This window comes from Triticum aestivum, chromosome 2A, assembly GCF_018294505.1.
Source record: "Triticum aestivum cultivar Chinese Spring chromosome 2A, IWGSC CS RefSeq v2.1, whole genome shotgun sequence".
NCBI lineage: Eukaryota > Viridiplantae > Streptophyta > Magnoliopsida > Poales > Poaceae > Triticum > Triticum aestivum.
Genome location: NC_057797.1, coordinates 172993187 through 173020901, shown reverse-complemented (window position 1 = coordinate 173020901; position 27715 = coordinate 172993187). Strand labels below are relative to the sequence as shown.

Sequence of the window (27715 nt, the reverse complement as noted above, 5' to 3'; positions counted from 1 at the left end):
GGCTGAATTAAAAGCCGAACAAGTTGCACGGCGCCAAGATGAGGAGAAGATATCCACGATGATGCTTGAACTGGAGAATGCTACCGGCCACTGCGAATTTCTGGAGAAGGAGAGTAAAGCCTTAACGACTGATCTGGACAAGGCCTTACAAGAGGCGAGAGAAGCGCGGTCGGAATGCAGAGTAGCCCGTGAGGAGGTTCGACATGCGAGGGAGATTGCGGCGGGAAAGCCCTTTCTGCTGAAACTAAGTTCGGTGATCCGAACTATGCCCAGCTTAACCAAGTATGGAGTTCTCCGAATGAGTCCTTGGACTTGCCGAAGAGTTCTGCCGATGCAGCGCAGTATTACCAAGCGCGAGATGGATTTGCAAGGGAGAAGCTTTTTTGGTCGCATTTTGGTGCATCAAAGCGCCCTTTGTTGCTCAATGAACAGATGTCCCAATGGGCCGAACTTCATAGGATATCCGGCGTTGCCATGAAGGACGTCGTAATCCGGTTGTGGCCAACGGAGCCTATTCCGAATAGCTATTTCAGTTTGGTGCAAAGGCTTGTTGACACGGTGCCGCGTATCGACGCTGTGAAGCGGTCAACATGCATTGAGGGTGCACGGATGGCTTCTTCCTGAGTCAAGACGTTCTGGGGGAAGATGAAGGCCATAGATGTTGCGACGAAGGGTCCACCCAAAGGCAAGGACCATCCGGAATCGGAGCATTATTTTGAAGACGTCCTAGAGGCCTCCCGCTTTATAGAGGGTCAGTGCTCAAAAGACATAATGTTCGAGTGAGGTGTATGAAAATTGTAAAAGAAAATTTTATAGTTAATCTATTTATGTTTTGCTTGAAAGCTTGAATTCCTCCTGTGCGGCTGTTTTGATATAATCTGAAAGTTTTCCAGTTATCGGCTTCAGCCCCCTCGTAGGTAGTACGGGGGTGTTCGCAAAAGCATTTAATCACTATTTATCCAACGTCTTGGTCCATGAAGAAGGTGATAATGCAGCGAACCAGGCAATCGGACTATAAGGCATTAACACTTTCACTTAGCCATAGGAGTTTTATGGTGGGGCTACGACATAGCCCCCTGGTATGTATGCGGCGTATGGTGCCTTACATATTTGATCCAAAAAAGATCCCTCGTGTGACACGGAGAATCACTAAAGATTCCAATAAGTCGTCAAGTGGTTGACCAGCTCACGCCGCATCATGACAGTCAGTTTTCGGCTTCCTCTACTGAGGTGCTCGTCTGGTTTAGACCAGGGCACAATCGCAGTAGTTCTCCCTTCACTACCCTAGCCGATAGAGCAGAACGTAGGGTAGCAAGGACAGGAGCCGGGCAACCCAACTATTGACCCAAGACAATGATTCGAAGTTGATGCATATAAGGCCAAACTTGTGATGCCGAAGTATGCTATAGAGCTGTTCGAACTTTTACTGACAACTCATTTGTTCCCACACCAAGCCCCTGGCAGGTTATGCTAAGGTATTTCTGTGAAATAACCGAAGGAGCCATATTTGTCGGGAAAACAATACAGATGATTAGTTCGGATATTGTTTACTGGCAACTGAGCGATATGCCAATGATTACTTATGATACACACACACACACACAAACACTATTCTGATCACAATCTGAACTGCCTGAGTAACGCGCCTGAACTTCCCTCTGTACGAACCTGACCTTGGGCTATCTTCGCAACCGTGGCTTTCCCCATGAATTATTCTGGTTAGTCGTGTTCTATATGATGTTAGTGTAATCTAAAATATTTTTTTAGCAACTAAATACCGGTTTTAAATAGGAATCTCGCTCGTTGGCGGATTTTGCTCTCGGGTCGTGATGAAATTGCGTTTATTGCAATTTTACTACCTGAGTTGTTCGACCTGAACTTCTCTCTGTGCTAGGTTGAACTTCCGCCAACATTGCCCAAATGGGCTTGCTATATACCGTTGGAAAGCTATGGACACCAGTATCATGATCCAAGTTAAATTTTTGGCAAAATATAAGTGGTTTAAGAGCAGTTTTGAAAACCGTTTTTTCTTGATACAAAAAATGTGAATCGTATTTTCGGTCGCATTTCTAAACCGTTTATCGGAATGAGAAAATAATATGGCGTTGGAAATCTGTTGCAATACCGCTCCTTCCACATGTTGAAAGTTTTCTCTAATTCATTATGGTTAAAGAGTAATTTAGAAAATAGTAAAATTTCGCAAACAGAACAGTCGAGTCCATTTTTTCGATGGCATTTCTAAACGGCTAACCCAATAAAGGCAAATCATATGGCGTTGGAAATCTTATGAAAATGTGCTACTTTTTCATGTTAAAAGTTTTTCCAAATTTTGAACGGTTTAAAATTAATTTAGAAAATGATACAAGTACCATCCAGTTTGTATTTCGAAGCTAATTTTTTAACCGTATGTCCGAATGCAGCAAATGATATGGCATTGGAAAGATTGAGGAAATTCAAAAGTTTTTGGTATATATTATTTCTCCCAATTCCTTGCCATTTTAAGTCAATTTTGAAAATGGCTAAAAACGTATTTTCGCCATAATTTCTACAACCTTTACCGGAATTGGGAAAATAATATACTGCTAAAAAGCTATGGGAAATGCAAAACTTTTTCATGTTGATGGTTTTCTCTGATTCCTAGCCGTTTTCAAGTAATTTCGAAAACGGCAGGATCATTCGTTCTGCCTTTATCGCGAAACAGATTCTTCAAAAATGCACCACGTAAATAACTTGAACTTCTCGGCATGTTTACTTGAACTTCACTCTATTTTTCACGTGCTTTCTTTGCTCGTAGCTCTCCGTCCACTCACCGAAACACTCATCGGAATTGAGCAAGTTATATACCGGTGGAAAGCTGTTGTAAACACGCAACTTTCCAGTTTTGATCGTTTTTTTCATACTCGCGATGATTTTAAAAGTTTTTCATCTAAAATTCATTCATTGTAGTAGTTGAACTTCCTGTTGTTTTCACGCTGAACTTCTGTGACGTATTTTCGTTTGTAATTTTCTCATCCATTCGTTAGTGTTACACAAATGATATTCCTTTTGTACAAACCTCTCTCACAATTTTTTTTAACTTTCTCCGACCGAGGACTTGAACTTATAACAACAAAAAAAATTGGACCTTGCCTTTTAATTCATTTTTCTCATATTAAACACATACCATGTAGTACATGAACTTTTTCCATTTTTGTATTTTGAATTTTTTCTTTCTGAAATCATATTGCTCCCAAATAATAACTGGATTTCTTTTGTGGATTGCGAGAATTATTTTAAAATGCAAAAAACAATTTCTTTTTTGTGTTTTTGAACATGGAAATACAAGGTCAACCTCTCTTGCAAGAACTTTTGAACTTCCTTGGACAAAGTACTTGAACTTCTTTCAACAAACCTTTTAAGGTTTTATTTTTCTATACTTATATTCTCACCTGAAATGCATTCCTTGCAGTAGTTGAACTTCTCATTGTTTTCACCTTGAACTTCTGTCACGTATATTTGTTCAACCTCTCTCACAAGAATTTTTGAACTTTCTCGGGTCGAGCACTTGAACTTCTAGCAACAAAACTTTAGGCCTTGCATTTTCATTCCTTTTTTAATACAAAATGCACACCGTGTAGTACGTGAACTTCTGGCAGTTATTAATCTGAACTTCTGAAGACCATGCGTGCTGCCTTCATCGGACAAACAGAAGTCTCCGAAAATGCACTTCGTAAAGAGGTTGAACTTATGGAGCAATTCTTTATGAGGTTCACTCTATTTTTCACGTGTTGTTCTTTACCCATAACTCCTCAACCACTTAGCGAAATTGAGCAAATGATATACTGATGGAAAGTTGTTGAAAACACGCAACTTTCACGTGTTGATCATTTTTTCATACTCATGGCGGTTCAAAAGAATCGTTTCAATACATAAAAATGTGTTTTAATTGGTATACATGAAACTTTTGAACCGTACATCAAAATGTAGCATATAATATACCGTTGGAAAGCTTATAAATAGGAACAACTTCTCGATGTAGATAGTTCTTACAAATTCGTTGCCGTTTGAGAGCAGTACTAAAATTGACAAAACAACATCATTTTTCCCGTTTTTAACTTGTAATTGAAGGTCACACGTCTCGCACAAGAGATCTTGAATTGCACCGGGAGGAGGACGTGAACTTCTTGTAACAAACCTTTTAGGCGCATTTGGTGTAGTAGTTTTTTATTCTCATCCGAAGCGCATTCGGTGTAATAGTTGAACTGCTTGCCGTATTCACATTGAACTTCTGTCACATATTTTTGTTCGTAAATCCTCACCCGTTTATCGAATTTGTACACCATTTTTTGTGTATTTTTGCACATGTAAATACACGGTGAACCTACTTCACAATAATTTTTTAACTTTCCTGGGGCCGACCACGTGAATTTCTAGCAAAAGTCTTTTTAGAAAATCTAAGTTTTTTACATACTTTGAACTTCTTTGTTAATTCAATTTGAACTTCTTAGTCTTATTCTTAGAAAAAAAATTGTTTTTAAATAAGCACCAAACATTTCTTTAGAAAAATTGAACTTGATATATTTATTTTTCCTAGGAACGAAAAGAATTTAAGTTTCCCACATATATCGAGTACTCCTTTTTATTTAATCTTCTTCATTTTTATTCTGTAGTAACAATGAAAGTTTGAGTTTTTTTGTTAAATATCGAACTTCTCCATTTTTGTAATTTGGACTTCTTGATTATTTCTTTTAGTAACAGAAATATTCTAGTTTTGTAATAAATGTTGGACCGTCCATTTATTTAAATTTGAACTTCTAGAGTTTTTAAATTTAAAAACTTTGAAAGTCCCTTTTTATGAATTTTTGAGCTTCTCTATTTTTAAAATTTGAACATCTTGTTTTTTATTTTTAGAAACATTGAAATATCCACTTTTCTAAGTGTTTCTTTTACTTTTGAACTGCTTTGTTATTTTTGTTTGAACTTCCTATGATCCTCTTGTGAGCGGATTTGGATTTCCCATTTTTACACATCGAACTACTGCATTATTTTATTTTGAACTTCTTGTTTCCATTCTTTTAATAACAAAGAAATTTGAATTTCCTATAAACATTAAACTACTCCTCTTTTTTAATTTGGACTTCTTGGTTTTGTTTCTTTCAGTATTAGAAAAAAATCCTAGTTTTCTAATAAACATCAAGCCACTCCATTTTTTAACTTAAACTTCTAGTTCTTTTTAACCTTTTATGTACCTTTTCATCATTTTAGGTACATTTTTTTCATTGATGGGTTTGATTTTTCCAACCTCCCGAATTTGGTTTATTTATATGCATCAACGTTCCTGGAGGAGAATATTTGAACAAATTTTAAATTATCATTATGTTACATGTGGGCTCTGCATTTTTACTCCTCGGGGACGACCATATAAGCATCAGGAATTCAAGAACATGTACTTTTTAGTTCATCTTTTTCAGAAATGCACCCTTTTACTCCATGCGAACTTCAGCTTTTTTATACATGAACTTTATTGTGGATTTCATTTTATTTCTGCATGCAAATTTCGTACATGAACTTTTTATCGTATTACATATTTTTGAATCTTGTCAATTCTTATTTTTGAACTACTTTCTCTTTCTATTATATACACAAAAAGGAGATCTCAAAATCTGAAAAAGTGTCAAAAGTAATAACACAGCGAATTATCTTTCAGATATCAACCAATTCATTAATAACTACTCATGGAAGTTCAAAAAAGAACTGATAGATATTCACGGACATGCTTCACGCACCAACAGAAAAATGCATTTTTATTAAAATCAATAAAAGCCAAAATGTCTATATATCTCTGCGACATAGCCCAACTAGGAGGTACTTTTCATCCTTAGCCCCCAGGGCATGATCATACAAACAGAGGAACGCATCAATTCTTGATTTTCCACGCATAAGAAATGTGAACATTGTTTTTGTTGCAGACATAAAACATCTCTATAATTTTCAACAATGTCTCTGTTGCGCGTCTGATTCAATAGCGTAGGGCGGGTAGGGACCGGGTGACTTCCATGTACTGAAGCTCGCGCTGTGCTCGGCCTTAAAGTTTACTCTGTACATTTTTGTAGTTTGCAGAAAATTGCTTGCTAGTTAATCTAACAAAATTCTAAACGAATCAGATCATAGGACATAGGGTTTGAGAAGTGATCGAGCTCCTGGCCGTGAAATCTCAACCTCTACTTTTCCTCAGCTTCGCGGTTGTGCTACAAGAACAGAATGACGACAACTTGCAAATACCCACAAGAAGATAAGGTTGGAGGCATCTCTCTCGGCACAGAGTGGCTTTTCCAGAAAAAATCCTTGATGGTCGCCACCTGAAACAAGACACCGCCATTGATGACAATTTGTGATTACATGTACTTGTAATCCCAACTGCATTTAGAAGACCAAGTATCCACAGTAGGTTCAAGATTTTCAGGCATATGTACCTGCAGGTCGAGACCTCCTCCAGCTGCAGATCGAGACCCCCCCAGCTGCAGGTCGGCCAGTGGGACGGGGATTGGGGAGGTGAGCGGGACTGGACCCGGACACCGCTGCCATCGCTGGTTAGGGGGAGATCTTTTGCGCGATGCAGGAGACAGTACAAAGGCGCTAGTGGAGATTGGCCGGTCGCGGGAGTAGCAGTTGACCTGCAGGAGCAATTGACCGGTCGCGGAGAGGTGCTGCGAGGATGAGTGGCGGCAGGAGGCTCGTCGGGGCCAAGGGCAAGGGACGGCTGTAGGAGATGCGTCTGGGGTCCCGGTGGGAGCGACAGCGGGTGGCGCGCTGGAGCCAGGCGGTCAGCAGCGGGTGGCGCGTCGAGGTCGTGGTGGTCGTGGAGGGTGGCGCGTCGAGGCAGTGGGGGCAGTGGAGGGTGGCGCGCCGGAGGCAAGGGGTCGGTGCCGGGCAGCGCGTCGAGGCATCGGAGGGTGGCGCCACAGCTAGGGGCCAGTGGCTCGCCGGAGCTAGGGCGGCGGTGGGTGGTCACGAGGATCTGGGCAGAGAGGTGGTGTGGTGGATCGGCGGTGCGCGATGGTGCAGGGGGATCCAGGGGGAGAAGGTGGCCCCGCGGGCGGATCTAGGGGGAGGCGGCGCGGTGGCCGGATCCGGTGTTGGAGGTGGCGTGTCGGTCGGTTTCATGCCAGGTGCGGCGCGGCTCGGCGGTGGACGTAGTGGTGGGGGTGGTGGATGGTGGACGAGGGAGTGGGTGGACGAGGGGGCTCTGTTTGTTTAGTTCAGGAACATCCCTATAGGCGCTCCGTGATCCAAATAGTTATTCTAATTCTAGAATTAGAATAGTGTCACCCTATATATATTTAGATCAGAGGGCCATATATAAGAGCAGCGGAGGTGTTCCCGAACTCCTGAACCCGCAGAGAAAAAAACAAAAACGCAATGCCCACGCCCACTCCTCCACGATCTCCTCCCCGATCCCCAACCTCCCGCTGCCACAACCGCCGCCTCCCGCCGCCAGCCCCTGGCTCCGGCATGCCTCCTGCTGCTGGTGCTGGCACACCTCCCACCCCCGGCCACCCTGGCCCTATCGTCGGCCCTCGACCCCGACGCCCCTCCCGCCATCGGCCATCCCGACCCCGAAGCGCCTCCCTCCGTCGGCCACCCTGGCCTAGGATGCGGCCGCCACGCTGCCGTCTTCCTCCAGGTCCAGCCGCCATGACGCCTCCTCCTCCTCCCGGATCCGCTCGCGGGACCATTGCCGCCGCCTAGTACCGGCACACACCGTCGCCATCGAAGCTTCTTGCGCCCCGCACATCAGATCCCGCCGCCTGGCGCATCCCTGACATCACCAAGGAGCCCCGTCACCTACCTCTCTCAGCTGCCCCGTCCCCCGTACCCAACCGCGGGGATCCGGTTTCGGTCAATAAGCAGCTCATTGCCGGTGATGGGCTACCTCACTCAAGCTGTCACATTAGGTACACGTGTTTGTGTGTATTCGGAGCCAAGCTGATGTGTATGTGTATGTAGACCAAGTGTTGGAGCAGTGGTGCCCATTGGTGGAGGAGAGCAGCAACAAGGGGATTGTGGTGCTCGTCACCAGCCAGAAGGAGTGGGACATCACCGGCGGCCTGGCCTTGGTGCAATTGACGGAAGTCCAACTTCAAGAGCAAGGAGGATACGGAGGAGAAGTGCAGGCAGTTCATGCTCGTTGTCGGCGGCCTGCTCGTCATCGCCTTCGTCGTGCCCATGGCGTAGTACTACACCTACATCTCCAAGAAGTATTCGAGCGGCGTGCAGTGTACAGTAGCGTGTAGTGTACATTACAGTATTTTTTTAATCCCCCACTTTGCTGTTCGATTGGAGATTTAGAAGTGAACATAGAGAGATTAATGCAAGCGCGCCGCTATGCATCTGTGCCAGAGAACCTGAACTCTCTCTGAATTGTTGTGGATTTTTTTTCGTTCAGAGGCAGGAGGAAGAGAAGACAGCAATCAACACACACGTTTTGAAAAAAATTATTCAAAAGTCAAGAATTTTTATGACCTGGTTCAGTGGATCCTCTCTTCCTTAGTTTGTCAGAAAATTGAAGTCCATGTATATGGAAAATTGATGATTGCGTGTGTATACCGGGGAGCACAAAAAAAACTGTCACTGACCAAGGGCCACTGATGTTGAACTTCTGTGCAGTGGGTACTTGAAATTCTATGTGTATAAACAGATAGAAGTTCAAATATAACAAATGAAAAAGTTCAAAAATATTTAACACGAAAAGTAAATTCCCATAGAAGTTAATTTTTTAAAATTCGCATAGTGCATTTCTCAAAAAGGATGTACTACAAACTACATATTATCTAATTTTGGAAGTTCAAATTAAAATAACACAGAAGTTCAAAGTTTATTAAAATCCTAGGATTTACATGTTCGAAAAACAAAAACAAACAATGCCATTTTTGGCATTTAAAAAACAAAATATAAGCGGTGATGAATTTTGACAAAACTCTCTACACGCAAAAGTTTCTCCTATTCCATACCCTTTCAACGGGATGTCATATGATCTATTCTGTTAAACGGATCAAAATTTTGGGCCACTGCGAAAATGGAGCATTTTGATGTTCGCAACGAAAACTTGGATCATTCCGGCTACTAAAGAATAAAACATAGAAGTTCAAATTAAAAAAACTAAGAAGTTTGAATTTAAAAACTTGGATTTTTATCGCTACTAAATAAACAAATAAAACCGAGAAGTCCCAAATAAAATACAGAGTAGATCGATGTATACAAAAAACGGAGAGAAGTTCAAAGCAAAAAGAACAAGCAGTTCAACTACTACATCAAGTGTGTTTTATATAAGAAAAAGGAATAAAAAGACAATGTCTGAAAAGACTTTTGCTAGAAGTTCACGTGGTTGGCCCAGGAATGTTCAAAAAGTCTTGTGAAGGAGGTTCTCCGTGTATTTACATATGCAAAAATACACAAAAATTGTTATGCAAGAATTTGATGAACGAGACAACAAATACGTGACAGAAGTTCAACAAGAAAACAGTGAGCCGTTCAACTAGTACACCGAATGCATTTCAGATAAGAATAAAAAGAATAAAAAACTAAAATCCTAAAAGGGTTGTTGCAAAAAGTTCACGTGCTCCTCCGGGTGAAGTTCAAGATTGCTAGTGCGAGACGTCCTACCTTCAGTTACATGTTAAAAACAGGCAAAACGGTGTTGTTTTTGCCATTTTTAAAACTGCTCTCAAATGGCAGCAAATTTGTAACACCTTTCTACATGAAAAACTTGCTCCTATTCATAAGATTTCAAACGGTATATTATATCCTACATTCTGATGTACCATTTAAAAGTTTCATGTATACCAATTAAAACAAGTTTTTATGTATTGAAAAGATTCTTTTGAACCGTCACGAGTATGAAAAAATGATCATCACGTGAAAGTTGTTGTTTTCAACAGCTTTCCATCGGTATATCATTTGCTCAATTCCGCTAAGTGGTTGGGGAGTTACGGGTAAAATACAACACGTGAAAAACAGAGTGAAGTTCAAAAAGAACTCCTCCATAAGTTCAACCTCTTCACGAAGTGCATTTTCGGAGACTCCTTTTTTCCGATGAAGGCAGAACGCATGATCTCAAAAATTCAGATTGATAACTGCCAGAAGTTCACGTACTACACGGTGTGCATTTTGTACTAAAAAAAGAATGAAAATGCAAAGCCTAAAGTTTTGTTGCTAGAAGTTCAAGTGCTCGACCCGAGAAAGTTCAAAAATTCTTGTGAGAGAGGTTGAACAAACATACATGACCGAAGTTCAAGCTGAAAACAACGAGAAGTTCCACTGCTGCAAGGAATGCATTTTAGGTGAGAATAAAAGTATAGAAAAATAAAAGCTTAAAAGGTTTGTTGAAAGAAGTTCAAGTGCTTTGTCCGGGGAAGTCCAAAAATTCTTGCGAGAGAGGTTCACCTTGTATTTCCCTGTTCAAAAACACAAAAAATAAATTGTTTTTTGCATTTTAAAATAATTCTCTCAATCCACAAAGAAGTTCAGTTATTATTTGGGAGCAATTTGATTTTAAAAAGAAAAGAAAAAAATTCAAATTATAAAAAATGGAAAAAGTTAATGTACTACATGGTTTGTGTTTAATATGAGAAAAATGAATTAAAAGGCGAGGTCCAATTTATTTTGTTATAAGTTCATGTCCTCGGTCGGAGAAAGTTAAAAATTTTATTGTGAGAGAGGTTTGTACAAAACTAATATCATTTGTGTAACACTAACGAATAGATGAGAAAATTACAAACGAAAATACGTCACAGAAGTTCAACATGAAAACAGCATAAAGTTCATTGGAAAACTCAGATTTTCCTCATTATTAAAGAATGGAAACAAGAAGTTCAAAAATAAAATAATAAGAAGTTCAACTTTTAAAAATAGAGCACTTCAAAATTTCGTAAAAAGAGATTAAGAAATAAAATCAGGAAGTCCATATTAAAAAATGGAGAAGTTCGATGGTTATAGAAAACTCAGATTTTCCTCGTTATTGAAGAATGGAAACAAGAAGTTCAAAAATAAAAAACAAGAAGTTCAACTTTTAAAAATATAACGCTTCAAACTTTCATAAAAAAAATTAAGAAATAAAATCAGGAAGTCAATATTAAAAGATGGAGAAGTTCGATGATTATAGAAAACTCAGATTTTCCTTGTTATTAAAGAATGGAAACATGAAGTTAAAAAATAAAATAACAAGAAGTTCAACTAATAAAAATAGAGCGATTCAAAATTCGTAAAAAAGGATTAAGAAAAATCAGATTAAAAATTCATAAAAAGACTCAAATATTTTCACCTAACAGAGAGAGGTTCAGGTTGATAACTGCAAGAAGTTCATGTACTACACGGTGTGCATTTTGCATTTAAAAAAGAATAAAAAAACAAAGGCTAAAATTTTGTTGTTATAAGTTCAAGTCCTTCGTCAGAGAAAGTTAAAAAAATTATTATGAGAGAGATTTGTACAAAAGGAATATCATTTGTGTAACACTAACTATAGATGAGAAAATTACAAACGAAAATATGTCACAGAAGTTCGACTGAAAACAACAGGAAGTTCAACTATTACGGTGGATGAATTTCAGATGAAAAACTTTGAAAATCATTGCGAGCATGAAAAAACGATCAACACAGGAAAGTTGCATGTTTACAACAGCTTTCCACCGGTATATCACTTTCTCAATTTCGATGAGTGTTCCGGTGAGTGGATGGAGATCTACGGGAAAAGAAAGCACGTGAAAAACAGACTGAAGTTCAGGTAGACATGCCGAGAAGTTCAAGTTCTTCACGAGGTGCATTTTCGAATAATCTGTTTCGCGATAAAGGCAGAACGAATGATCTCGCCATTGTCGAAATTACTTGAAAACTGTTAGGAATCAGAGAAAACTATCAACATGAAAAAGATTCGCATTTTCCTTAACTTTTCAACGGTATATTATTTGCCCCATTCCGATAAAGTTTGTAGAAATTACGGCGAAAATACGTTTTTAGCCATTTTCAAAACTGACTTAAAACAGTAAGGAATTGGGAGAAACAATATATACCAAAAAGTTTCGCATTTCCTCAAGCTTTCAAACGCCAATCATTTGCTGCATTCGGTCATACGGTTAAAAAAATAGATCAAAAATACGAACTCGGTGGAACTTGTACCATTTTATAAATTACTCTTGGACCGTTCAAAATTAGAAAAAACTTTCTACATGAAAAATTAGCGCATTTTCATAATCTTTCCAACGCTATATCATTTGCCTCAATTGGATTAGCCGTTTAGAAATGACATCGAAAATACGAACTCGGCTGTTCGGTTTGTGAAATTTTACGATTTTCCAAATTACTCTTCAACCATAGAGAATTAGAGAAAACTTTCAACATGTGGAAGGAGCGGGTTTGCAGCAGCTTTCCAACGCCATATTATTTGTCTCATTCTGATAATCGATTTAGAAATGTGGTCGAAAATATGATTCACGTTTTTTGTGTGAAGAAAAAATGGTTTTCAAAACTGCCATTAAACCGCTTACATTTTGCCAAAAATTTATTTTGGGTCATGATACTGGTCTCCATAGCTTTCCAACGGTATATCGCAAGCCCCATTTGGACACCTTTTAGCTGAAGTTCAACCTAGTACTCGGGGAAAGTCAGGCGCGTTACTCGGGAAGTTCATGTTTGATCAGAATATTATTCCGATCCCGTGATCAGAATAGTGTTTATATGTGTAACACTTCTGCACAGCACGCTCAACACGAGAGCACTGCACTTTCTATAGCAAGAGCACTGCAATACACACTAGTGAACCTCATGTCGGAAAAAACTGGAAGCCGTGTTTTTTGTTACTATTTTTGCTCTAATTTTTTAACCGTTTATCGGAACAATGCGTATAATATATCATTGGAAAGCTATGGATTAGGCGCAACTTCTCCATGTTGAACACTTTTCGAGATTCCCCGCGGTTTAAGAGCAGTTTCAAAAACGGTGCGGCGGATGATGAGTGGCTGCGAGCGTATTTTCGTGATTTTTTCTAAACCGCTCATCAGAATAAAGAATGATACGCCGTTGGAAAGATATCGTCGAGGTGCATATTTTTCATATCTATTATTTTCTCTAATTCATTACGGTTTAAGAGCAGTTTCAAATTTACTAAATCGCGGAATTACGCTTTTTTGAAATTTTTGCAATTTTTGGTACTGTTTTCGCTCTAGTTTTTGAACCGTTTGTCAAATCGAGGCATGTAATATGTCGTTAGAAAGCTATGGACAAGGCGCAACTTTCATATGTAGAAATGTTTTTGAGATTCCTTATAGTTTTTAGTTAATTTTGAAAATGGTGTGGCTGACGATGAGTGGCAGCGGCCGTTTTTCGCGAAATTTTCACAAACCGCTGATCGAAATGATTCAAATGATATGCCGTTGGAAAGATATCGACGATACACTACTTTTTTTAATGTGGATTGCAATCTCTAATTCCTTACGGTTTAAGAACAGTTTTAAAATTACCAAAACGCGAACACTGTTTTTCGCGACACCCAAATCTTCATGTGGATTTCATCAGACAGAAGAACGCATTGCTTCGGACAGAAAACCGCACTGCATCAGATAGTCAAGCGAACTTCATGATTTGTCTTGTCAGGCATAAATTTTCTCACATGAGCTTTTTGTGAGTTTTTGTTGTCATTTTTTATGAAATACAAAAGAATGCACTATTTCGGACGGAAAACCGCACTGCATCAGAGAGTCAAGCGAACTTCATGATTTTCTTGTCGGGCGTAAATTTTCTTAGATGAGCTTTTGTGAGTTTTTGTTGTCATTTTTTATGAACGACAGAAGAACGCACTGCTTTAGTCTGAAAACCGCACTGCTTGAGACAGTCAAACAAACTTCATTATTTCTTTCTGTCGGACGTAAACTTAAAGTGAACCTCATGACTTTTTGTTGCCTTTCTTCTTTTTTTTTCATCGACAAAGTGATTGCTTTGGAGGGCAAACCGCACTGCTTCATTTGAAAAACCGCACTTCATCAAATGGTCAAGTGAACAACATTATTTTTTTGTCGTTTCTCTACCATTTTTCATTTCAGGTTTCCACATTGGCGAGCTATACATGTGCGAATAAGCGAACCACATGGTCGAGGGAAATGAACCGCAACACAATTCAAAATGAACTTCTTTTGTAAACAAAATCTTTTTATATACATGCATGAAAAACATCACAGTCATATTCTTTCCCCCACATTCATATCGTTACACAGCCATGGCATCTTTTTGTCTCACACCTAAACGGCTAAACCCATCCCTGCAAGCAGCGCACAAGAGCACTGCATAGCCAACGGCGTGAGCTATCGCGCTCCTTGTGCACTACACGTTAACACACGAACGTAGCCATCCTTTGCTAACTGAATTGCACAGCGGAGTGTACTGAACATCTTGCTGAAAACAAAAAAGCGAATGGCACAAAATCAATTAGGGGCGGTAAGAACTGCAGAAGTCAACCAAATTACATCACCATGCCTGCGCTGTGCTGCACTACATCATCGCCAGAGCCGAACTGCACTCCTAAGAAGATCGGATCTCACCCGCCGATAGCTAGTGCCATCGCCGAGGGGAGGGGTAGAGATTGAGATAGAGGGGACTGGGGTCACCGGGTCGGTGGGTGCCGGCAGTATCTCACGGTGGAGTACACCGACACCTTTTTTGCCTTGCTGGTACGCCATGGGAAGACAACCGCCGGAGGAGGAGGAGCGGGGTTGCTGGCGATCTGCAGATTGGGGAGGAGAGAGCTGTGGGGGTTGCGGTGGCGAACTGCATCGTGTTGTAGGGGAGCTAAAGCAGAGGAGAGGGTGCTGGAGCTGCACAAGTGACACAATCGAGCTGCAAACGACATGTCGAGTGTACCACACGCGCTGCCCCAGCGAACTGCACACATAGTGGCAGAGGACGCGGTGCCCGCGTGACATGATGCAGGCGAGTCTTAGCCGGAGTAGCACCTGCAACAGTGAAGATTAGGAAAGGTGGAAGAAAGGAAAAGGGGAAACAGGGGCAGTGCTCACCTAAGGATCCCCGTTGGTCAGTACTAGGATTCCACCCAGTACTACGCTGTCCCATGGGACATACTTCTCGCCCCCGTGGGCTGAGCTGCACGCGACACCTGCAGCGGCCGAAGCTAACAGTTGCGCTTGGACGTAGACAAGGACGAGAACAAGGGGAGGAGCAGGACTCCGGTCGTCCGATGGTGGCGCTGCCGTTTCCCTCCTTGTGCGCCTCCCGGCGACCAAGATTGTGCCACGCACGAGATCCACGTTCCATGGATCCAGTGAACCCGGTGGCCGAATCTGGCGTGAGACAGGGCATGGCAAGGCGGAGATTGCCGAAATCCTGCCAGAGGAGAGGGGAGGCCCGTCGGTGATGGGGATACAGTGCACAACCGCCGAAGGGAAGATGGGGGGCTGGTTGCCGCACCCATGGCCATCGCGATTGATTTTGGTGGCTTAAATGCGCGTCAGGGGCCAGTGGCTGCTGAAAATCAGTGGTTGGATGTCGTGCCATGGGCCAATGGTGGCCGTATCTGGCAATTGAAGCGGCGCCGGGGGATGTGGTGGCCGGATCTGGTGGTTAAGGCCGCGCCAGGGCCCGTTGGTGGCGGATCTTGCCATTACCGATGGTGGCAAGGGAGAAAGAGGGGGAGGGTGGCGGCGTCGTAGACGGTGGTGCGTGGGGTTGGGGAAAGGTGTGGCATTGGGGGGTAGTGGTCGAAGAAAGGTAGAGGGGTGGGGACGCCGGCGTTCGTAGGGGATTATGGGTATGCCGGCCGGATCAGGAGGTGGGAAAGGGGGTGGTCGAGGCAGCACGTCGGGTAGGGTGGCGACATGTTGGGGTGGGGCGGCCGGCGGCTGGGCTGCTCCGGTGTGGCTCCGGCGCGCGGAAGAAGGTGGTAGGAGGGCGGTGGTTGGGGAGGAAGAAGGCTGGAGGTGGGCACGGGATGCGGGAAGGTGTGCAGGCCAGCAGAGGTTGGTGGGATGTGGAGAGGGGGGAGTGGGTCTGCTCGCAGTTTGTTTTGTGTTGTGCTGGTTGGTTCGAGAATCGAGAGGTGTTAGCAGAATAAGAGGTATTGTTAGCAGAATAAGGTCTTAATGGGTGTTGTTAGAATAGACCCACCATATATATATACATATATATATCAAAGGACTAAATCAACATTGCGAAGATAAACCACGAAGATAAATCAGTGTTGAAGACAAATCAAAATGAAGTTAATGCAATCATGATACCAAAAGAAAATCTTCAAGAAATTTTGGTGGTGGCGTTACCCACTGTATAGGAAGTATGAGACCCAGACACGACGCACAATTATCGTGGCGCTCCGAAGTCAAATTCCGCGTTCACGTATTCACACTTAGAGTGTATGTCTTCATTGATTGAAGATATACGTTACTTCATGTGTTGCAGATCTAAGTCATCAACATGCATAAGCGTTAGGATGTGTGTCCAATCATAGGACATTTGAGGATTCTAAGATATTTAGCTCACACCGCAACTTGCAAAATCTTTTCTCATCCAAGGGCTTTGTGAAGATATCTGCCAATTGCTCTTCAGTGTTGACGTGAATGACATCAATATCTTCTTTCATGAAATGATCTCTGAGAAAGTGATGACGGATCTGAATGTGCTTTGTCTTCGAGTGCTAAACTGGGTTGTTGGCAATCTTGATGGTGCTTTCATTGTCGCAGTAGAGTGGCACATGCTTCAGGTGGATGCCATAGTCCTCGAGAGTCTGCTTCATCCATAGAAGCTGAGCGCAGCAAGATCCAGCAGCAATGTATTCAGATTTAGAAGTGGAGAGAGATACACTGTTCTGCTTCTTTAAAGACTAATAGATAAGAGATCATCCAACAAAGTGACATGTGCTAGATGTGGACTTGCGATCAACCTTGTCACCAGCATAATCAGCATCTGAGAATCCAACTAGACCAAACTCTGAGCCCTTTGGACACCACAATCCTAGTGTTGGGGTGTAAGCCAAATATCGAAGAATTCGCTTCACAACTAAGTGATGCAATTCCTTTGGTGCCGCTTGAGGTGCACATGCAAACGCTAAGCATTATATCTGGCCTAGATGCCCATAAATAGAGTAAAGAAATTGAGCGGTATACCTTTTGATCGAGCTCTTTACCATTGTCGCCGGGACCCAATTGACTTTAGTTGGCATTTGCGTCGTGTACCCTTTGCAGTCTTGCATTCCAAACTTCTTCAGGCAATATTTGAGATATTTTTCTTGTGAAATGAAGATGACATTGCTCTGCTGGCGGATTTGAAGACCAAGGAAGAATTTCATCTCGCCCATCATGGACATCTGATATTGCTCTTGCATCATATGCCCAAACTCATCACTGTATCACTTGTCAGTGCAGCCAAAGATAATGTCATCCACATAGATTGGGCATACAAATAGTTCACCATCATATTTCTTCGTGAAGAGTGTGGGATCTAGGGAACTAGGTTTGAAGCCTTTGCTCTTCAGGAAGTATTTGAGTGTGTCATACCACGCTCGAGGTGCTTGTTTGAGGCCATATAGTGCCTTGTTGAGCTTGTATACCATATCAGGACGCTTTGGGTCTTCAAAGCCAGGTGGTTGAGCAACATACACTTCTTCTTCAATTTTTTCGTTGACAAAATCGCACTTTACGTCAATTCGGTACAGAAGAATGTTGTTATGGTTGGCATAGGCTAGCGGAATACGAATGGCTTCAAGCCTAGCCACATGAGCAAATGTTTCATCGAAGTCAGTCCCTTCAACTTGAGTGTAGCCTTGAGCAACGAGACGAGCCTTGTTTCTGACGACTTGACCATGCTCATCCTGTTTGTTGCGATAGATCCATTTGGTGCCAATGATATTGTGCTTGCAAGGATTAGGATGCTTAACTAGCTCCCAAACATTGTTCAGCTCGAACTGTTGAAGCTCTTGTTGCATAGCTTGAATCCATTCAGGTTCTAGGAAGGCTTCATCAACTTTCTTGGGTTCAGATATAGAGACAAAGGCAAAGTGCCCACAGAAATTTGCTAGCTGTGTTGCTCTTGAACGAGTGAGTGGACTAGGTGCATTGATGCTATCAATTATCTTCTCAATCTGTACTTCATTTGCAACACGTGGATGAACTAGACGAATATTTTGCCCTTGCTGATCATTGTCTTCATCTTCAGCATTGGCTTCAGGCTGAGAAGTGTCTTCGGGTAGATTAGGTGCAAAAATGATGATTTCCTCTTCAGCCTAAGCCTCCGAAAGTATGATTTCTCCAGTACCCATAAGCTTGATAGATTCACTTGGTGCAGCTTCATCTAGCATATTTGGCAGGTGCTCTCTTTGCGAGCCATTAGTCTCATCGAACCGCACATCCACAGTTTCAACCACTTTCTAGTGAAAGTGGTTGAACACTCTGTAGGAGTGCGAATAATTTCCGTAGCCAAGCATAAAACCTTCATGTGCTTTCGGTGCAAATTTTGAAGTGTGATGTGGATCTTTGATCCAGCACCTAGCACCAAATACTCTGAAGTAGCTGACGTTTGGCTTCTTACCAGTCAGGAGATCATATGATGTCTTCTTTAGGAGCTTGTGAAGATAAACATGGTTGATGACGTGGCATGCAGTATCAATGGCTTCAGGCCAGAATTTCCTTGGTGTCTTGTACTCATCAAGCATCGTCCGCGCCATCTCAATGAGGGTTCTGTTCTTGCGCTCCATGATTCCAGTTTGCTGAGGTGTGTATGGAGCTGTGAACTCATGTGTGATGACTAATGTATCAAGATAAGTGTCGAGGCCGGTGTTCTTGAATTCTGTGCCGTTGTCACTTCTGATGTGCTTGATCTTCATGCCATAGTTGGTCGTGGCGCGATTGGCGAATCATCTGAAGACATCCTACACTTCAGTCTTGTATAGAAATATGTGCACTCATGTATATCTCGAGTAATCATCAACAATGACGAAGCCATAGACACTACAAAAAAATACACTTCCATGATGATACGTGTTTGTCACAGTAGGTCATGTGTTCTATCATGCATGTACATCCATGACGATTTTATGACAGAATCAAGATAGTCATACATGTGCTGTCGTAGAAGTGTTCCATGACATTACCAAAATTATCATCATGGAAGTGTCCACTTCCATGATGATAAATCACGCGTCATAGAAGTGCTTTCATCAAGGGTGACCGACACGTGGCATCGACCGTAACGGCTCGCCGTTAAGGTATCGGGTCCGGTTTTGGATTCGATAACCCGTTAACAGCCCGGACCAATGCGGATTTTCCACGTGTAAAATTCTCATTGGCCAACAGAACCACGTGTCAGCTCCTTGTTGGGACAGATGTCATCCACTCATTGGACAGGAGGCGCCTATGATACGTCAACATGTGGCCGGCCCAATAGAGGCCCATTCCAGTGAAAAGGCCGGCCCAGCCAAAGGCCCACCATGTTTTTTCAGACACTAGTGGGCTGGCCCGTTAACAGTCTGCCATGTTTTGGGTCAAATTGAGTCCCATATCAGATCAGGACCGTTCACAGCCTGCTGAGTTTTGGGCCAAATTATGACCCATATTGGATCAGGCCCGTTAACAGGCGACTGTACCTTTGGGCCCATTCTAAGACATGTTTGTACTTTAGCCTGTTAAATGCTCGTTTACCAGTTCGACCTGATAATAGTTTCGGCTTGTTAGTGGCCCGTGGAGTATCTGGGACGTTGTTGACCCAGTTTAACTTTAGGCCATTTAACGGCCCTCGCAGAAACTGGGCTATTTCTTGCCCGAAGTAACTTTAGACCTCTTAATGGCCCGTAGTCTTCATGGATAAATTTTAGCCCAACTGGCCTATCGGCTTGTTAATGGTCAGTGTAACAATTGGGCCTAATTACAACCCATGTTGAATCCGACCTGCTTACAGCCCAGCTGATAATGGTCCGTGACACTTTTGGGCCTATGGCCCGCGTGGATACTGCCTACTTAAAGCCCATAATTTTATTGGGCCAAACGGGCCTGAGATATATTTTGGCATGTTAACTGCTCGTCCTATTTGGGCCAAACATGGGCCTTAGACAGTTTCGACCTATATTGGCCCATGAATTGTTTTGGCTGAACGCTAGCCCAATCTAGGTTTTAGCCTGTTAAAAGCCCATTGTATTCTCTGGCCCAGGTGGCCAGAACTTTACTCGGCCTGTTAAAGGCGGGAAACAACCATAAGGTTTAGACCTGCTAATGGCCCAAGATGATTATAGGCCCATGTTTTGGCCCATATGAGTAACGGGCCGCCCTGAAGACCGACAACACTGAGATCCATTGAACCTTCCGGCCTAAATTACAACATACCGACCAAGAATATACCTAGACTATACAATTAAGAAACTACAACATATTACATCCCCTCGGCATCAAAGTTCGCCACCAGTGATAATAAAGGGCAACCAGATAGCATATTACATAAACTGGGCAGGTCACCACCAGTGGAAGTTAACAGGCGGACAAAATAATAGACAGAACCGACAACACTTCAACACAGTTCAAGAAAGGTTAGCCCGGCGCAGCAGCTGCAGCACAAGCAGCTTAGCAACCTAATGAGACTGCGCTTCTTTGGCGCTCATATCCACCAACTTAAGCTGCATAGCATCAATAAACGTCCTATACTTACGGTTAATCTTGCATAGAGATTGGAGTTCCAGTCGTATTTGAGCGAAAGCATGTATTTCTGCTTGAATTTTAGACTAAAGAAGTCGAACAGATTCATGCGGCGACTTCATCGAGCTTGTGTCACTGAGTAAGTTTGACACTACATCAAGATGTGACTTCATGGTCGTATCCCTACCCTCAATATGTTTTGCCTTCTCCTCTGGAATATGTGTTAGAGGGACAAACAATGGGTTCGTCTCACTATCATTGTGGCAGTTCTTCCTAGCAGCAGTGTTGTCACCCTGAAAGAGAAACAAGTAGGTAAATAGCAGGTTTTGCATGTATAAGCATCATCGCTGTCAATTCATCTCATTTCTTTGTGAGAAATAAAATGACATGGTTTAAAATAAAATTAACATAATAGGCATTGTTCATAGTTAAGATGGCAGGAAATGGCATTATGCAGGAGCGGCTAGCTTCACCAGACCACTAGATTACAGATCAAGAACACAAGCATAGATGTAGTTCTAAACAACATATAAGCATGAATGGTGAGTGTATTGTCAATTTATACCATTTCAGATTGGTAAATAAAGAGACACCATTTAAATTACATTAATATAATATGGCATTGTTCATAGTTGAGACATAACAGGATATGCCATTGTGCTGTTGTTGGTAGTCTCACCACACCACTGGATTACAGATCAAGAACACAAGCATACACATAGTGCTAAAGAGGATAACTTGCTATGTTTAGTTTAATTTACATGGTACGAATAAGGAACTAGATTGTACAACTAAAGACTGAAATTGAGAACGACAAACTTATGTTTATGTACTTCTACTTTATAAACTTTGAATAAGCAATTTGATGCAGACGACAAAAATAAACAACATTTGCACTCATAGCTATCCAAATATAAACAACGAAGTTTGAAGGCTCGAGGAGGACAAACTTACATTAGTAGTGAAGACATGCTCTATAAAGGCCTTGTCCATATTGATGGGGGGGGGGGGGCAATTCAAGAAGTTTACCTCACACTCTTCTTCAAGAGTATTGCCTTTATTCTACATTTTGTTAAGAGTAAATATAGATGTGAAAATATAGGAACAAATGGCGATTATTTAACTTAAGATGAGTACAAATGTAAATACAGCATACAGGCAGAAGGCACTGACAAGAGCAATGCGGAGCTAAACTTGTTCAGTAACATTGGTTTTATTCAATATTTTGGCAAGAGTAAATGTAGATCTGATGTGTAGAAAAATGGAGGACAAGGGAAAATAAGCTGCAAAGTGTACATGAAGAACTAGCTGACAAATATAAGGACAACAGATACTTACAAGAACAATGCAGAACTAAATTTCTTCATAGGCATTGGGTTTGTTCTACATTAATTTAAGAATTAATATAGATCTGGTAATTTGGAGCGGATAAGCAAGCTATAATGCACAATGATGTCACATAATCCACCAGGTATGAATGTAAGGACAATGATAGGACAATAGGTACTCATAAGAGCAAAGCAAGGACCAGCATAGTTGTGATATCCTAGGTTTTGCGGTGCTGGTTCTATCGCTAATATACGTTGGGTGCTACGTGATTTCTCCGGTAGCACCACCTTTTCAAGGACTTTGCTTGTACTCCTTCAGGTTCTGCAATCACCCTCTTCCTTTTGGATGTCTGAAACACAAGAACAACATTTGAATGGAAAAACATGGTATGACGAAAAATGGAATAGGTCTTGATAATGGATGGACATGGAATCTTCACATATATCATGAGTAAACTAAGCAGATGGCAGTGCAACGAAGCAAAAGAAATGCAAGACACCTTATGCAAGATATGTGCAACCAATAAAACCTTGCCAAATTAGAACATGCACCTTATTGGGTGAACAGGATAGGCCATCTGCCTTTGACTCCTTGAGCTCATAATAGTCATTAGGATCATATTCTGAATACGAATCTATAGGTCGGGAGCATGTGGGTTTCATTGCATCCACAATGGACCTCAATCCCTTGATGCCAAGTTTGTTACCCATTGAACTGTTCTGCAATATTCTTCTGATGTGCGCATTCTTATATTCATTATGATTACGTACAATATCTGTAAAGCATGAAAAGACAAATAGTAGTGAGATTATCTTTGTAATGCAGAGGATATTGTAATATAATAGAGGCTCCCTATAAACCCTTGTGTGCTATCACTGGATTCTATGAGAGAGCCCATGTATGATGTAATATGGTGAGTAGATTAATATAATCTGGCACGACTACACAAAAAATAGGCTCCCTGCTGGGGGCCCTAGATGTAAGGATAGTCGGCAGATGGTAGGTTCATAATATACCGTATAGAAAGTTTATTGCCAAACATGATAACAAGAGCGCAGAGCCAGTAGGCAGATCATAGTGTAGATAATAGGGGTACACCATAACCACCATAAATAAATTGGGAAAGGAGGACTGGCTGGAAAACATAGGGTTTTGCCGCTACTAATATACATCGTATCGGTCACCTACGGGCCAACTCTATTCATCTGAAGGCGCACAACTGTTACTATCAGTTTAGTCTATCAAAGACCGCGCGGCTCCCACCATTTCTGGGGTATTATGGCAGACCAACTCGAAGTGCAAAATCATTTAGCAGATCTGGCCCAATAGAGGTGTCGATTGCAGATGTCCCTGCTCCCCTTCCTGAGAAGGAACATATTGTGCTTCCCATATAGAACACCGCGCGGGCCGCCGGCCGAACCACCGGCCCCCATCATCTGTGTTCCTCCGCCACCACCACCGCCCAGCCCCGCCCCCACCCGCATCGAGTTTTATTCATTCGGCGAGGCCCCGCCACCGCCCCGCACAACCACCGTCCCCACCCGAGCCCCTTCCTTCACATCGGCAAACTCAGGCGAGCTCTCAAAAATCGACTGACCCAATTTTGAAATTTAGTCTACTGTCATTTAACTAGTGTGGAATATAAAAGGGGAAAACCATAAGCGTTGCGAGTATAGTGTTGAGCGTGCCATGGCGGATCTGAAGGTGCAAATCAGACAATGGCAACTTCGCAACCAATGTTCGCTTTCAACTAACAAGTAAGTGATGGACAAGAAATCAGAGTGAAGCAGTGGCGATATATTTTCTTGCTGCGATAAATAAGTTGAGCAGATTCGAAAGAGTACCACCTCTAGTGCGGCGCCGTGTATGCATCTTCTGAAAATTTGATGGTGCTCCGGTAGCGATGGCTGTCGGCGGCGTGGAAGCAGATCTAGGAGGGTAGACGGTGGCAGCAGGGCGCAGTGGACGAGACGGTCGTGGGAGCGGCGCCGGCAAGGTGGACGACAGCGGGGATGAAGCGAGAGGACGGGATGCAAGGATCCTGGTCCGAAGCCATGGATGAGAGAGGTCGATCTCTTGTAATGGCCGACGGTGTCAGGGTATCAGCTCCGGCATGGTGGAGGAGGATGGCGGTGGATTGGGTGGCGGACAGGGGAGGCTGGGGTGGAGAGGGTGTTTTGGCGCCCACGGAGTACGAACGGGGAAATGGAGGGAGAGAGGAAGGGGGAACCATGTCTTCAGGGCGCGCTTGTCTCAAATGCGAGGAAATTTACAAACTTAGCCCCCATTTAAAAGTTCCTACATCACAGTAATATTAGTCGGTTGGGGATAGGACGGTAATCTCGCATACACCGAATATTTGCCGACGAGAGTTTCATTTTGGCGCCCACCGTGTATGAATCGGGGAGGGAGTCGATTTTGGCTGAGGAGACACTGTGTTTTGGCGCCCACCATGAATGAATCCGGGTGACAGGCGGTTATGTCACGTTTGAGTGAAATTACAAACCTACCCCTATCTAAACCTATAGAAATTGAGCCGATAGGCTTTGCGTGGCAGGGATAGGCAGTAATTTCCATCTCGCAGATTTTGGTTTCGGGCGGTTACTGCGACTTTCCCCGCTTCGTTCAAATTTTCGCAGAGCAAAAGTGCACGTTTACCATGCCAACTCAATTCGAATCCAGTTTGTATTCTATTTTTGTTCGAGCATGATCCATTTTCGATTGGAATAAAATTCTATATACATCATTTTTATATATGTACTTTCAAAAGCACAACACCCTTTATACATAAATATGGTTTACAAATGGCATGATCTCAAGTTCATAAGGCTGTATCCATCTTAATTTGGATTTTCAAATATTTGAAACCACTTTATGTTGAAATCCAATGTACACATTCCTCGCTAACTGTCTCCAATTAATGTGTGTTCCATGCGGGTTTTTATTTTTTTACTTCTCAAACATGTATAATGTGTTTCACACACGCAACATATAGTGTAATCCCCTTTAGACATTAATTGCATATAAACCATGCATTGTCTCTAATTAAAGAATATATGGATCACTAATATTGATAAACTATATAACATCACACGTGTCCCCAAATTCAAATGAATATGCATGTTTGATACAACAATTTGCGTTATGATATTATCGATGTCGTGGTCTCTAGTTTAAATATTTGAATCCCCTTTAATCCAGATATTCGTCTTATATAGGAGTATCTCTCTAGACCTATACACGTTCGTCGTCTCTCGGGTATCTCTTGTGCTACCAGTATGTCGACAATGATCTTTTATCTTCATAACACACTCACGGTACTCTCTCCCTCGACCTCCGTCACTCTATCTCTCTCTAAGTATATCTCGCTCCCTGCTATGTGTCTCTAACTATGATTCTCCATGTGAAATCTCTTTCTCTCACACAAACTCAAACTTCGTCGCCCGGGGTCTCATTTCTCTCTACTATTCCCCTGTGTGCCACTCGCACACACCCTCTCACACAGAGATGTCTTTTGCTCCTTAGGTATGATAAGCTACGACTCTTCCTCTTAAATATCTATTTCTCACACATAAACACAAACTCTGTCTCCCAGGGTCTCATATCTCTCCACCATTCTCTTGTATGTCGCTCACACACACTCTTTCTCCCTAGAGATATCTTGCGTTCCCTCATATGTCTCTCTAGCTATCACTCTTGTTGTGAAATATCTTTCTCTCTCGCAGACACAAAACTCCGTCTCTCGGGATCTCATTTCTCTCCGATATTTGTTTGTATATGAGTCACATGCACCCTTTCTTCATCTCTCTCACACCCACACACATAACTCAGCCTTCTGATCCACTTGACTCCTATCTCTAACGCACACTAGCTAGCATCTTTATCTTTATATTTTTCTGTTTATCCATCAACCTTCTTTATCGCCCTCACTCTTGCTTCCTATCACACACACTATGTATGTTTCTCTCTACATGCAGTCAAGTGCCCTCCTTTTATCTTTCTCTCACACACACATAACTTCACCCTCTGAACCACCCGACGGTCATCTCCAACACTCAAACTAGCCGATGTCCCTCTAGCTAGCATTTCCATCTCTGTATCTATCTGTAGTTTCTCCGTCAACATTTCTTTCTCGCACGCACTCTTGCTTTCTATCACCCACACTATATATGTCTCTCCATACATGCATTTATATGTTGATCTCTTTTGCACAATCGTTGTGCCTCACTCCCTCTGCTCGCCATAGATGCATGCTCCATCCCACGCCACTATCTCTTGAAGACAAAAACACATGCTCAATTGTCGGGCCTTCTTCCCTGCACTCTCACATGCATGCATATTGTCATACCGAAACGTCTCTCCCATGTCGTTGATCTTATGACTTATGTCTTCTTTCTTTTATCTCGATCATGCACGCGTGCACACACACACACACATCCACGTATACATGTATACCTCTTGCACATGCATGTTCAAGGTCTCTATGTCTCCACACGTAGTTAATTACCCCCAACCCTAACGCCACATCGAATCATTCTCTTCTTGTGTGCACATAACTTCCGTCTGGATGGGTAAAACACACACTCACACTTAACAATCTCCTTCTAGCTACCCCCCTCTCACTCTTCCCCTATATCCCCAAAACTAATAAGACCATCCCTTCGTTTAATTCCCGCCTACATGCACCATAGATATATAGTAGTCTTCCTCATTGTCTCTTTGAACAAACACGTTCTCTCGATGTCGACTCCTCTCACGCGCACACACCTTCTCTTCCCTCTCCACGAGCCTTTTCTCTCTCGCACCCCATTGTTGGTGGCCTCTACCATACACATCAGCTCTCTGTGATGAAGCTACGCACACTTAAATTACATCCGCCACCGAGGACCCCGCGTCACACACACACACCTCCACACACACGCATGCACCCACCCACCCACCCACACAATAAGACTCCATCTCTCTCACACACACGCACCCCCCACCCCCAGACACACACGCACACACTAAGACTCCATCTAACACACACATGCTCTAGGCGGAGCATTTGTTCCTACCGGCCTTCGTCCAACCTTGCTGGTATGATAAACAATCACCTTAATTTACTTGTAACATGGACAAATTCCACTTTACTTTAGTAGTTAGCAAACTTATCATTTCTACTCTTATAAAATATCGAGTTGGTGATGATGGTGTGCCTGCCATCTTGTAAAATAGACCGTCCAATCTATATCTGACGGATAGAAAGCAAACTATGATAATTTTACAAAAGATACTCGCACCTCTCTCCACAACCTCATTGCTGAGATATTAAAAAACGAAGTCTCTGGAACAATCTAGCATGGTGGCCGCTGCCACCTAGTGGCGCCGTCCATCCCCATGCCTCCACCCAGTCCGACCACCAGTCACCACCACGCTCCACTCCTCCTCACCTTATCTCTAATCTTTCATTTTTTCGATGAAATTCTCGAGATACCAGTTTTCCGATAAAATTCTCGAGATATCATCAGTTTTTACACATGGGGTTACTCCTGCATGGGTCAATCACAACAGGTGTTTTGTAAAAAAATGCATATTGATGTTCCGTTCAATGCACAAGCATCTTGCTTGTAATTATATAATGCAAATCACGACCAGGAAGTGGCATTTTTTACACAACCACGTTAACATGGCCACGTAAATGACTAGCTAAAGTGTAATACCATTATACTTATATCCCGATGCAAAAGGTTGAG

At 42.5% G+C, this 27715-nt stretch overlaps 1 protein-coding gene across 1 annotated transcript in view; it reads right to left on the bottom strand.

The window, feature by feature from the left end:
* Positions 1 to 5766: 5766 nt before the first annotated feature.
* The window catches only part of LOC123191613 (inactive histone-lysine N-methyltransferase 2E), a 74000-nt gene continuing 52051 nt past the window's right edge, over positions 5767 to 27715 (bottom strand). The window contains exons 2-3 of the mRNA XM_044604279.1: positions 6453 to 7081; positions 5767 to 6338 (exon numbers count right to left, since the gene is read on the bottom strand). Coding sequence (XP_044460214.1) covers positions 6194 to 6338; positions 6453 to 7081 — 774 coding nt within the window. The 3' untranslated portion in view covers positions 5767 to 6193. The remainder of the gene's footprint in view (positions 6339 to 6452; positions 7082 to 27715) is intronic.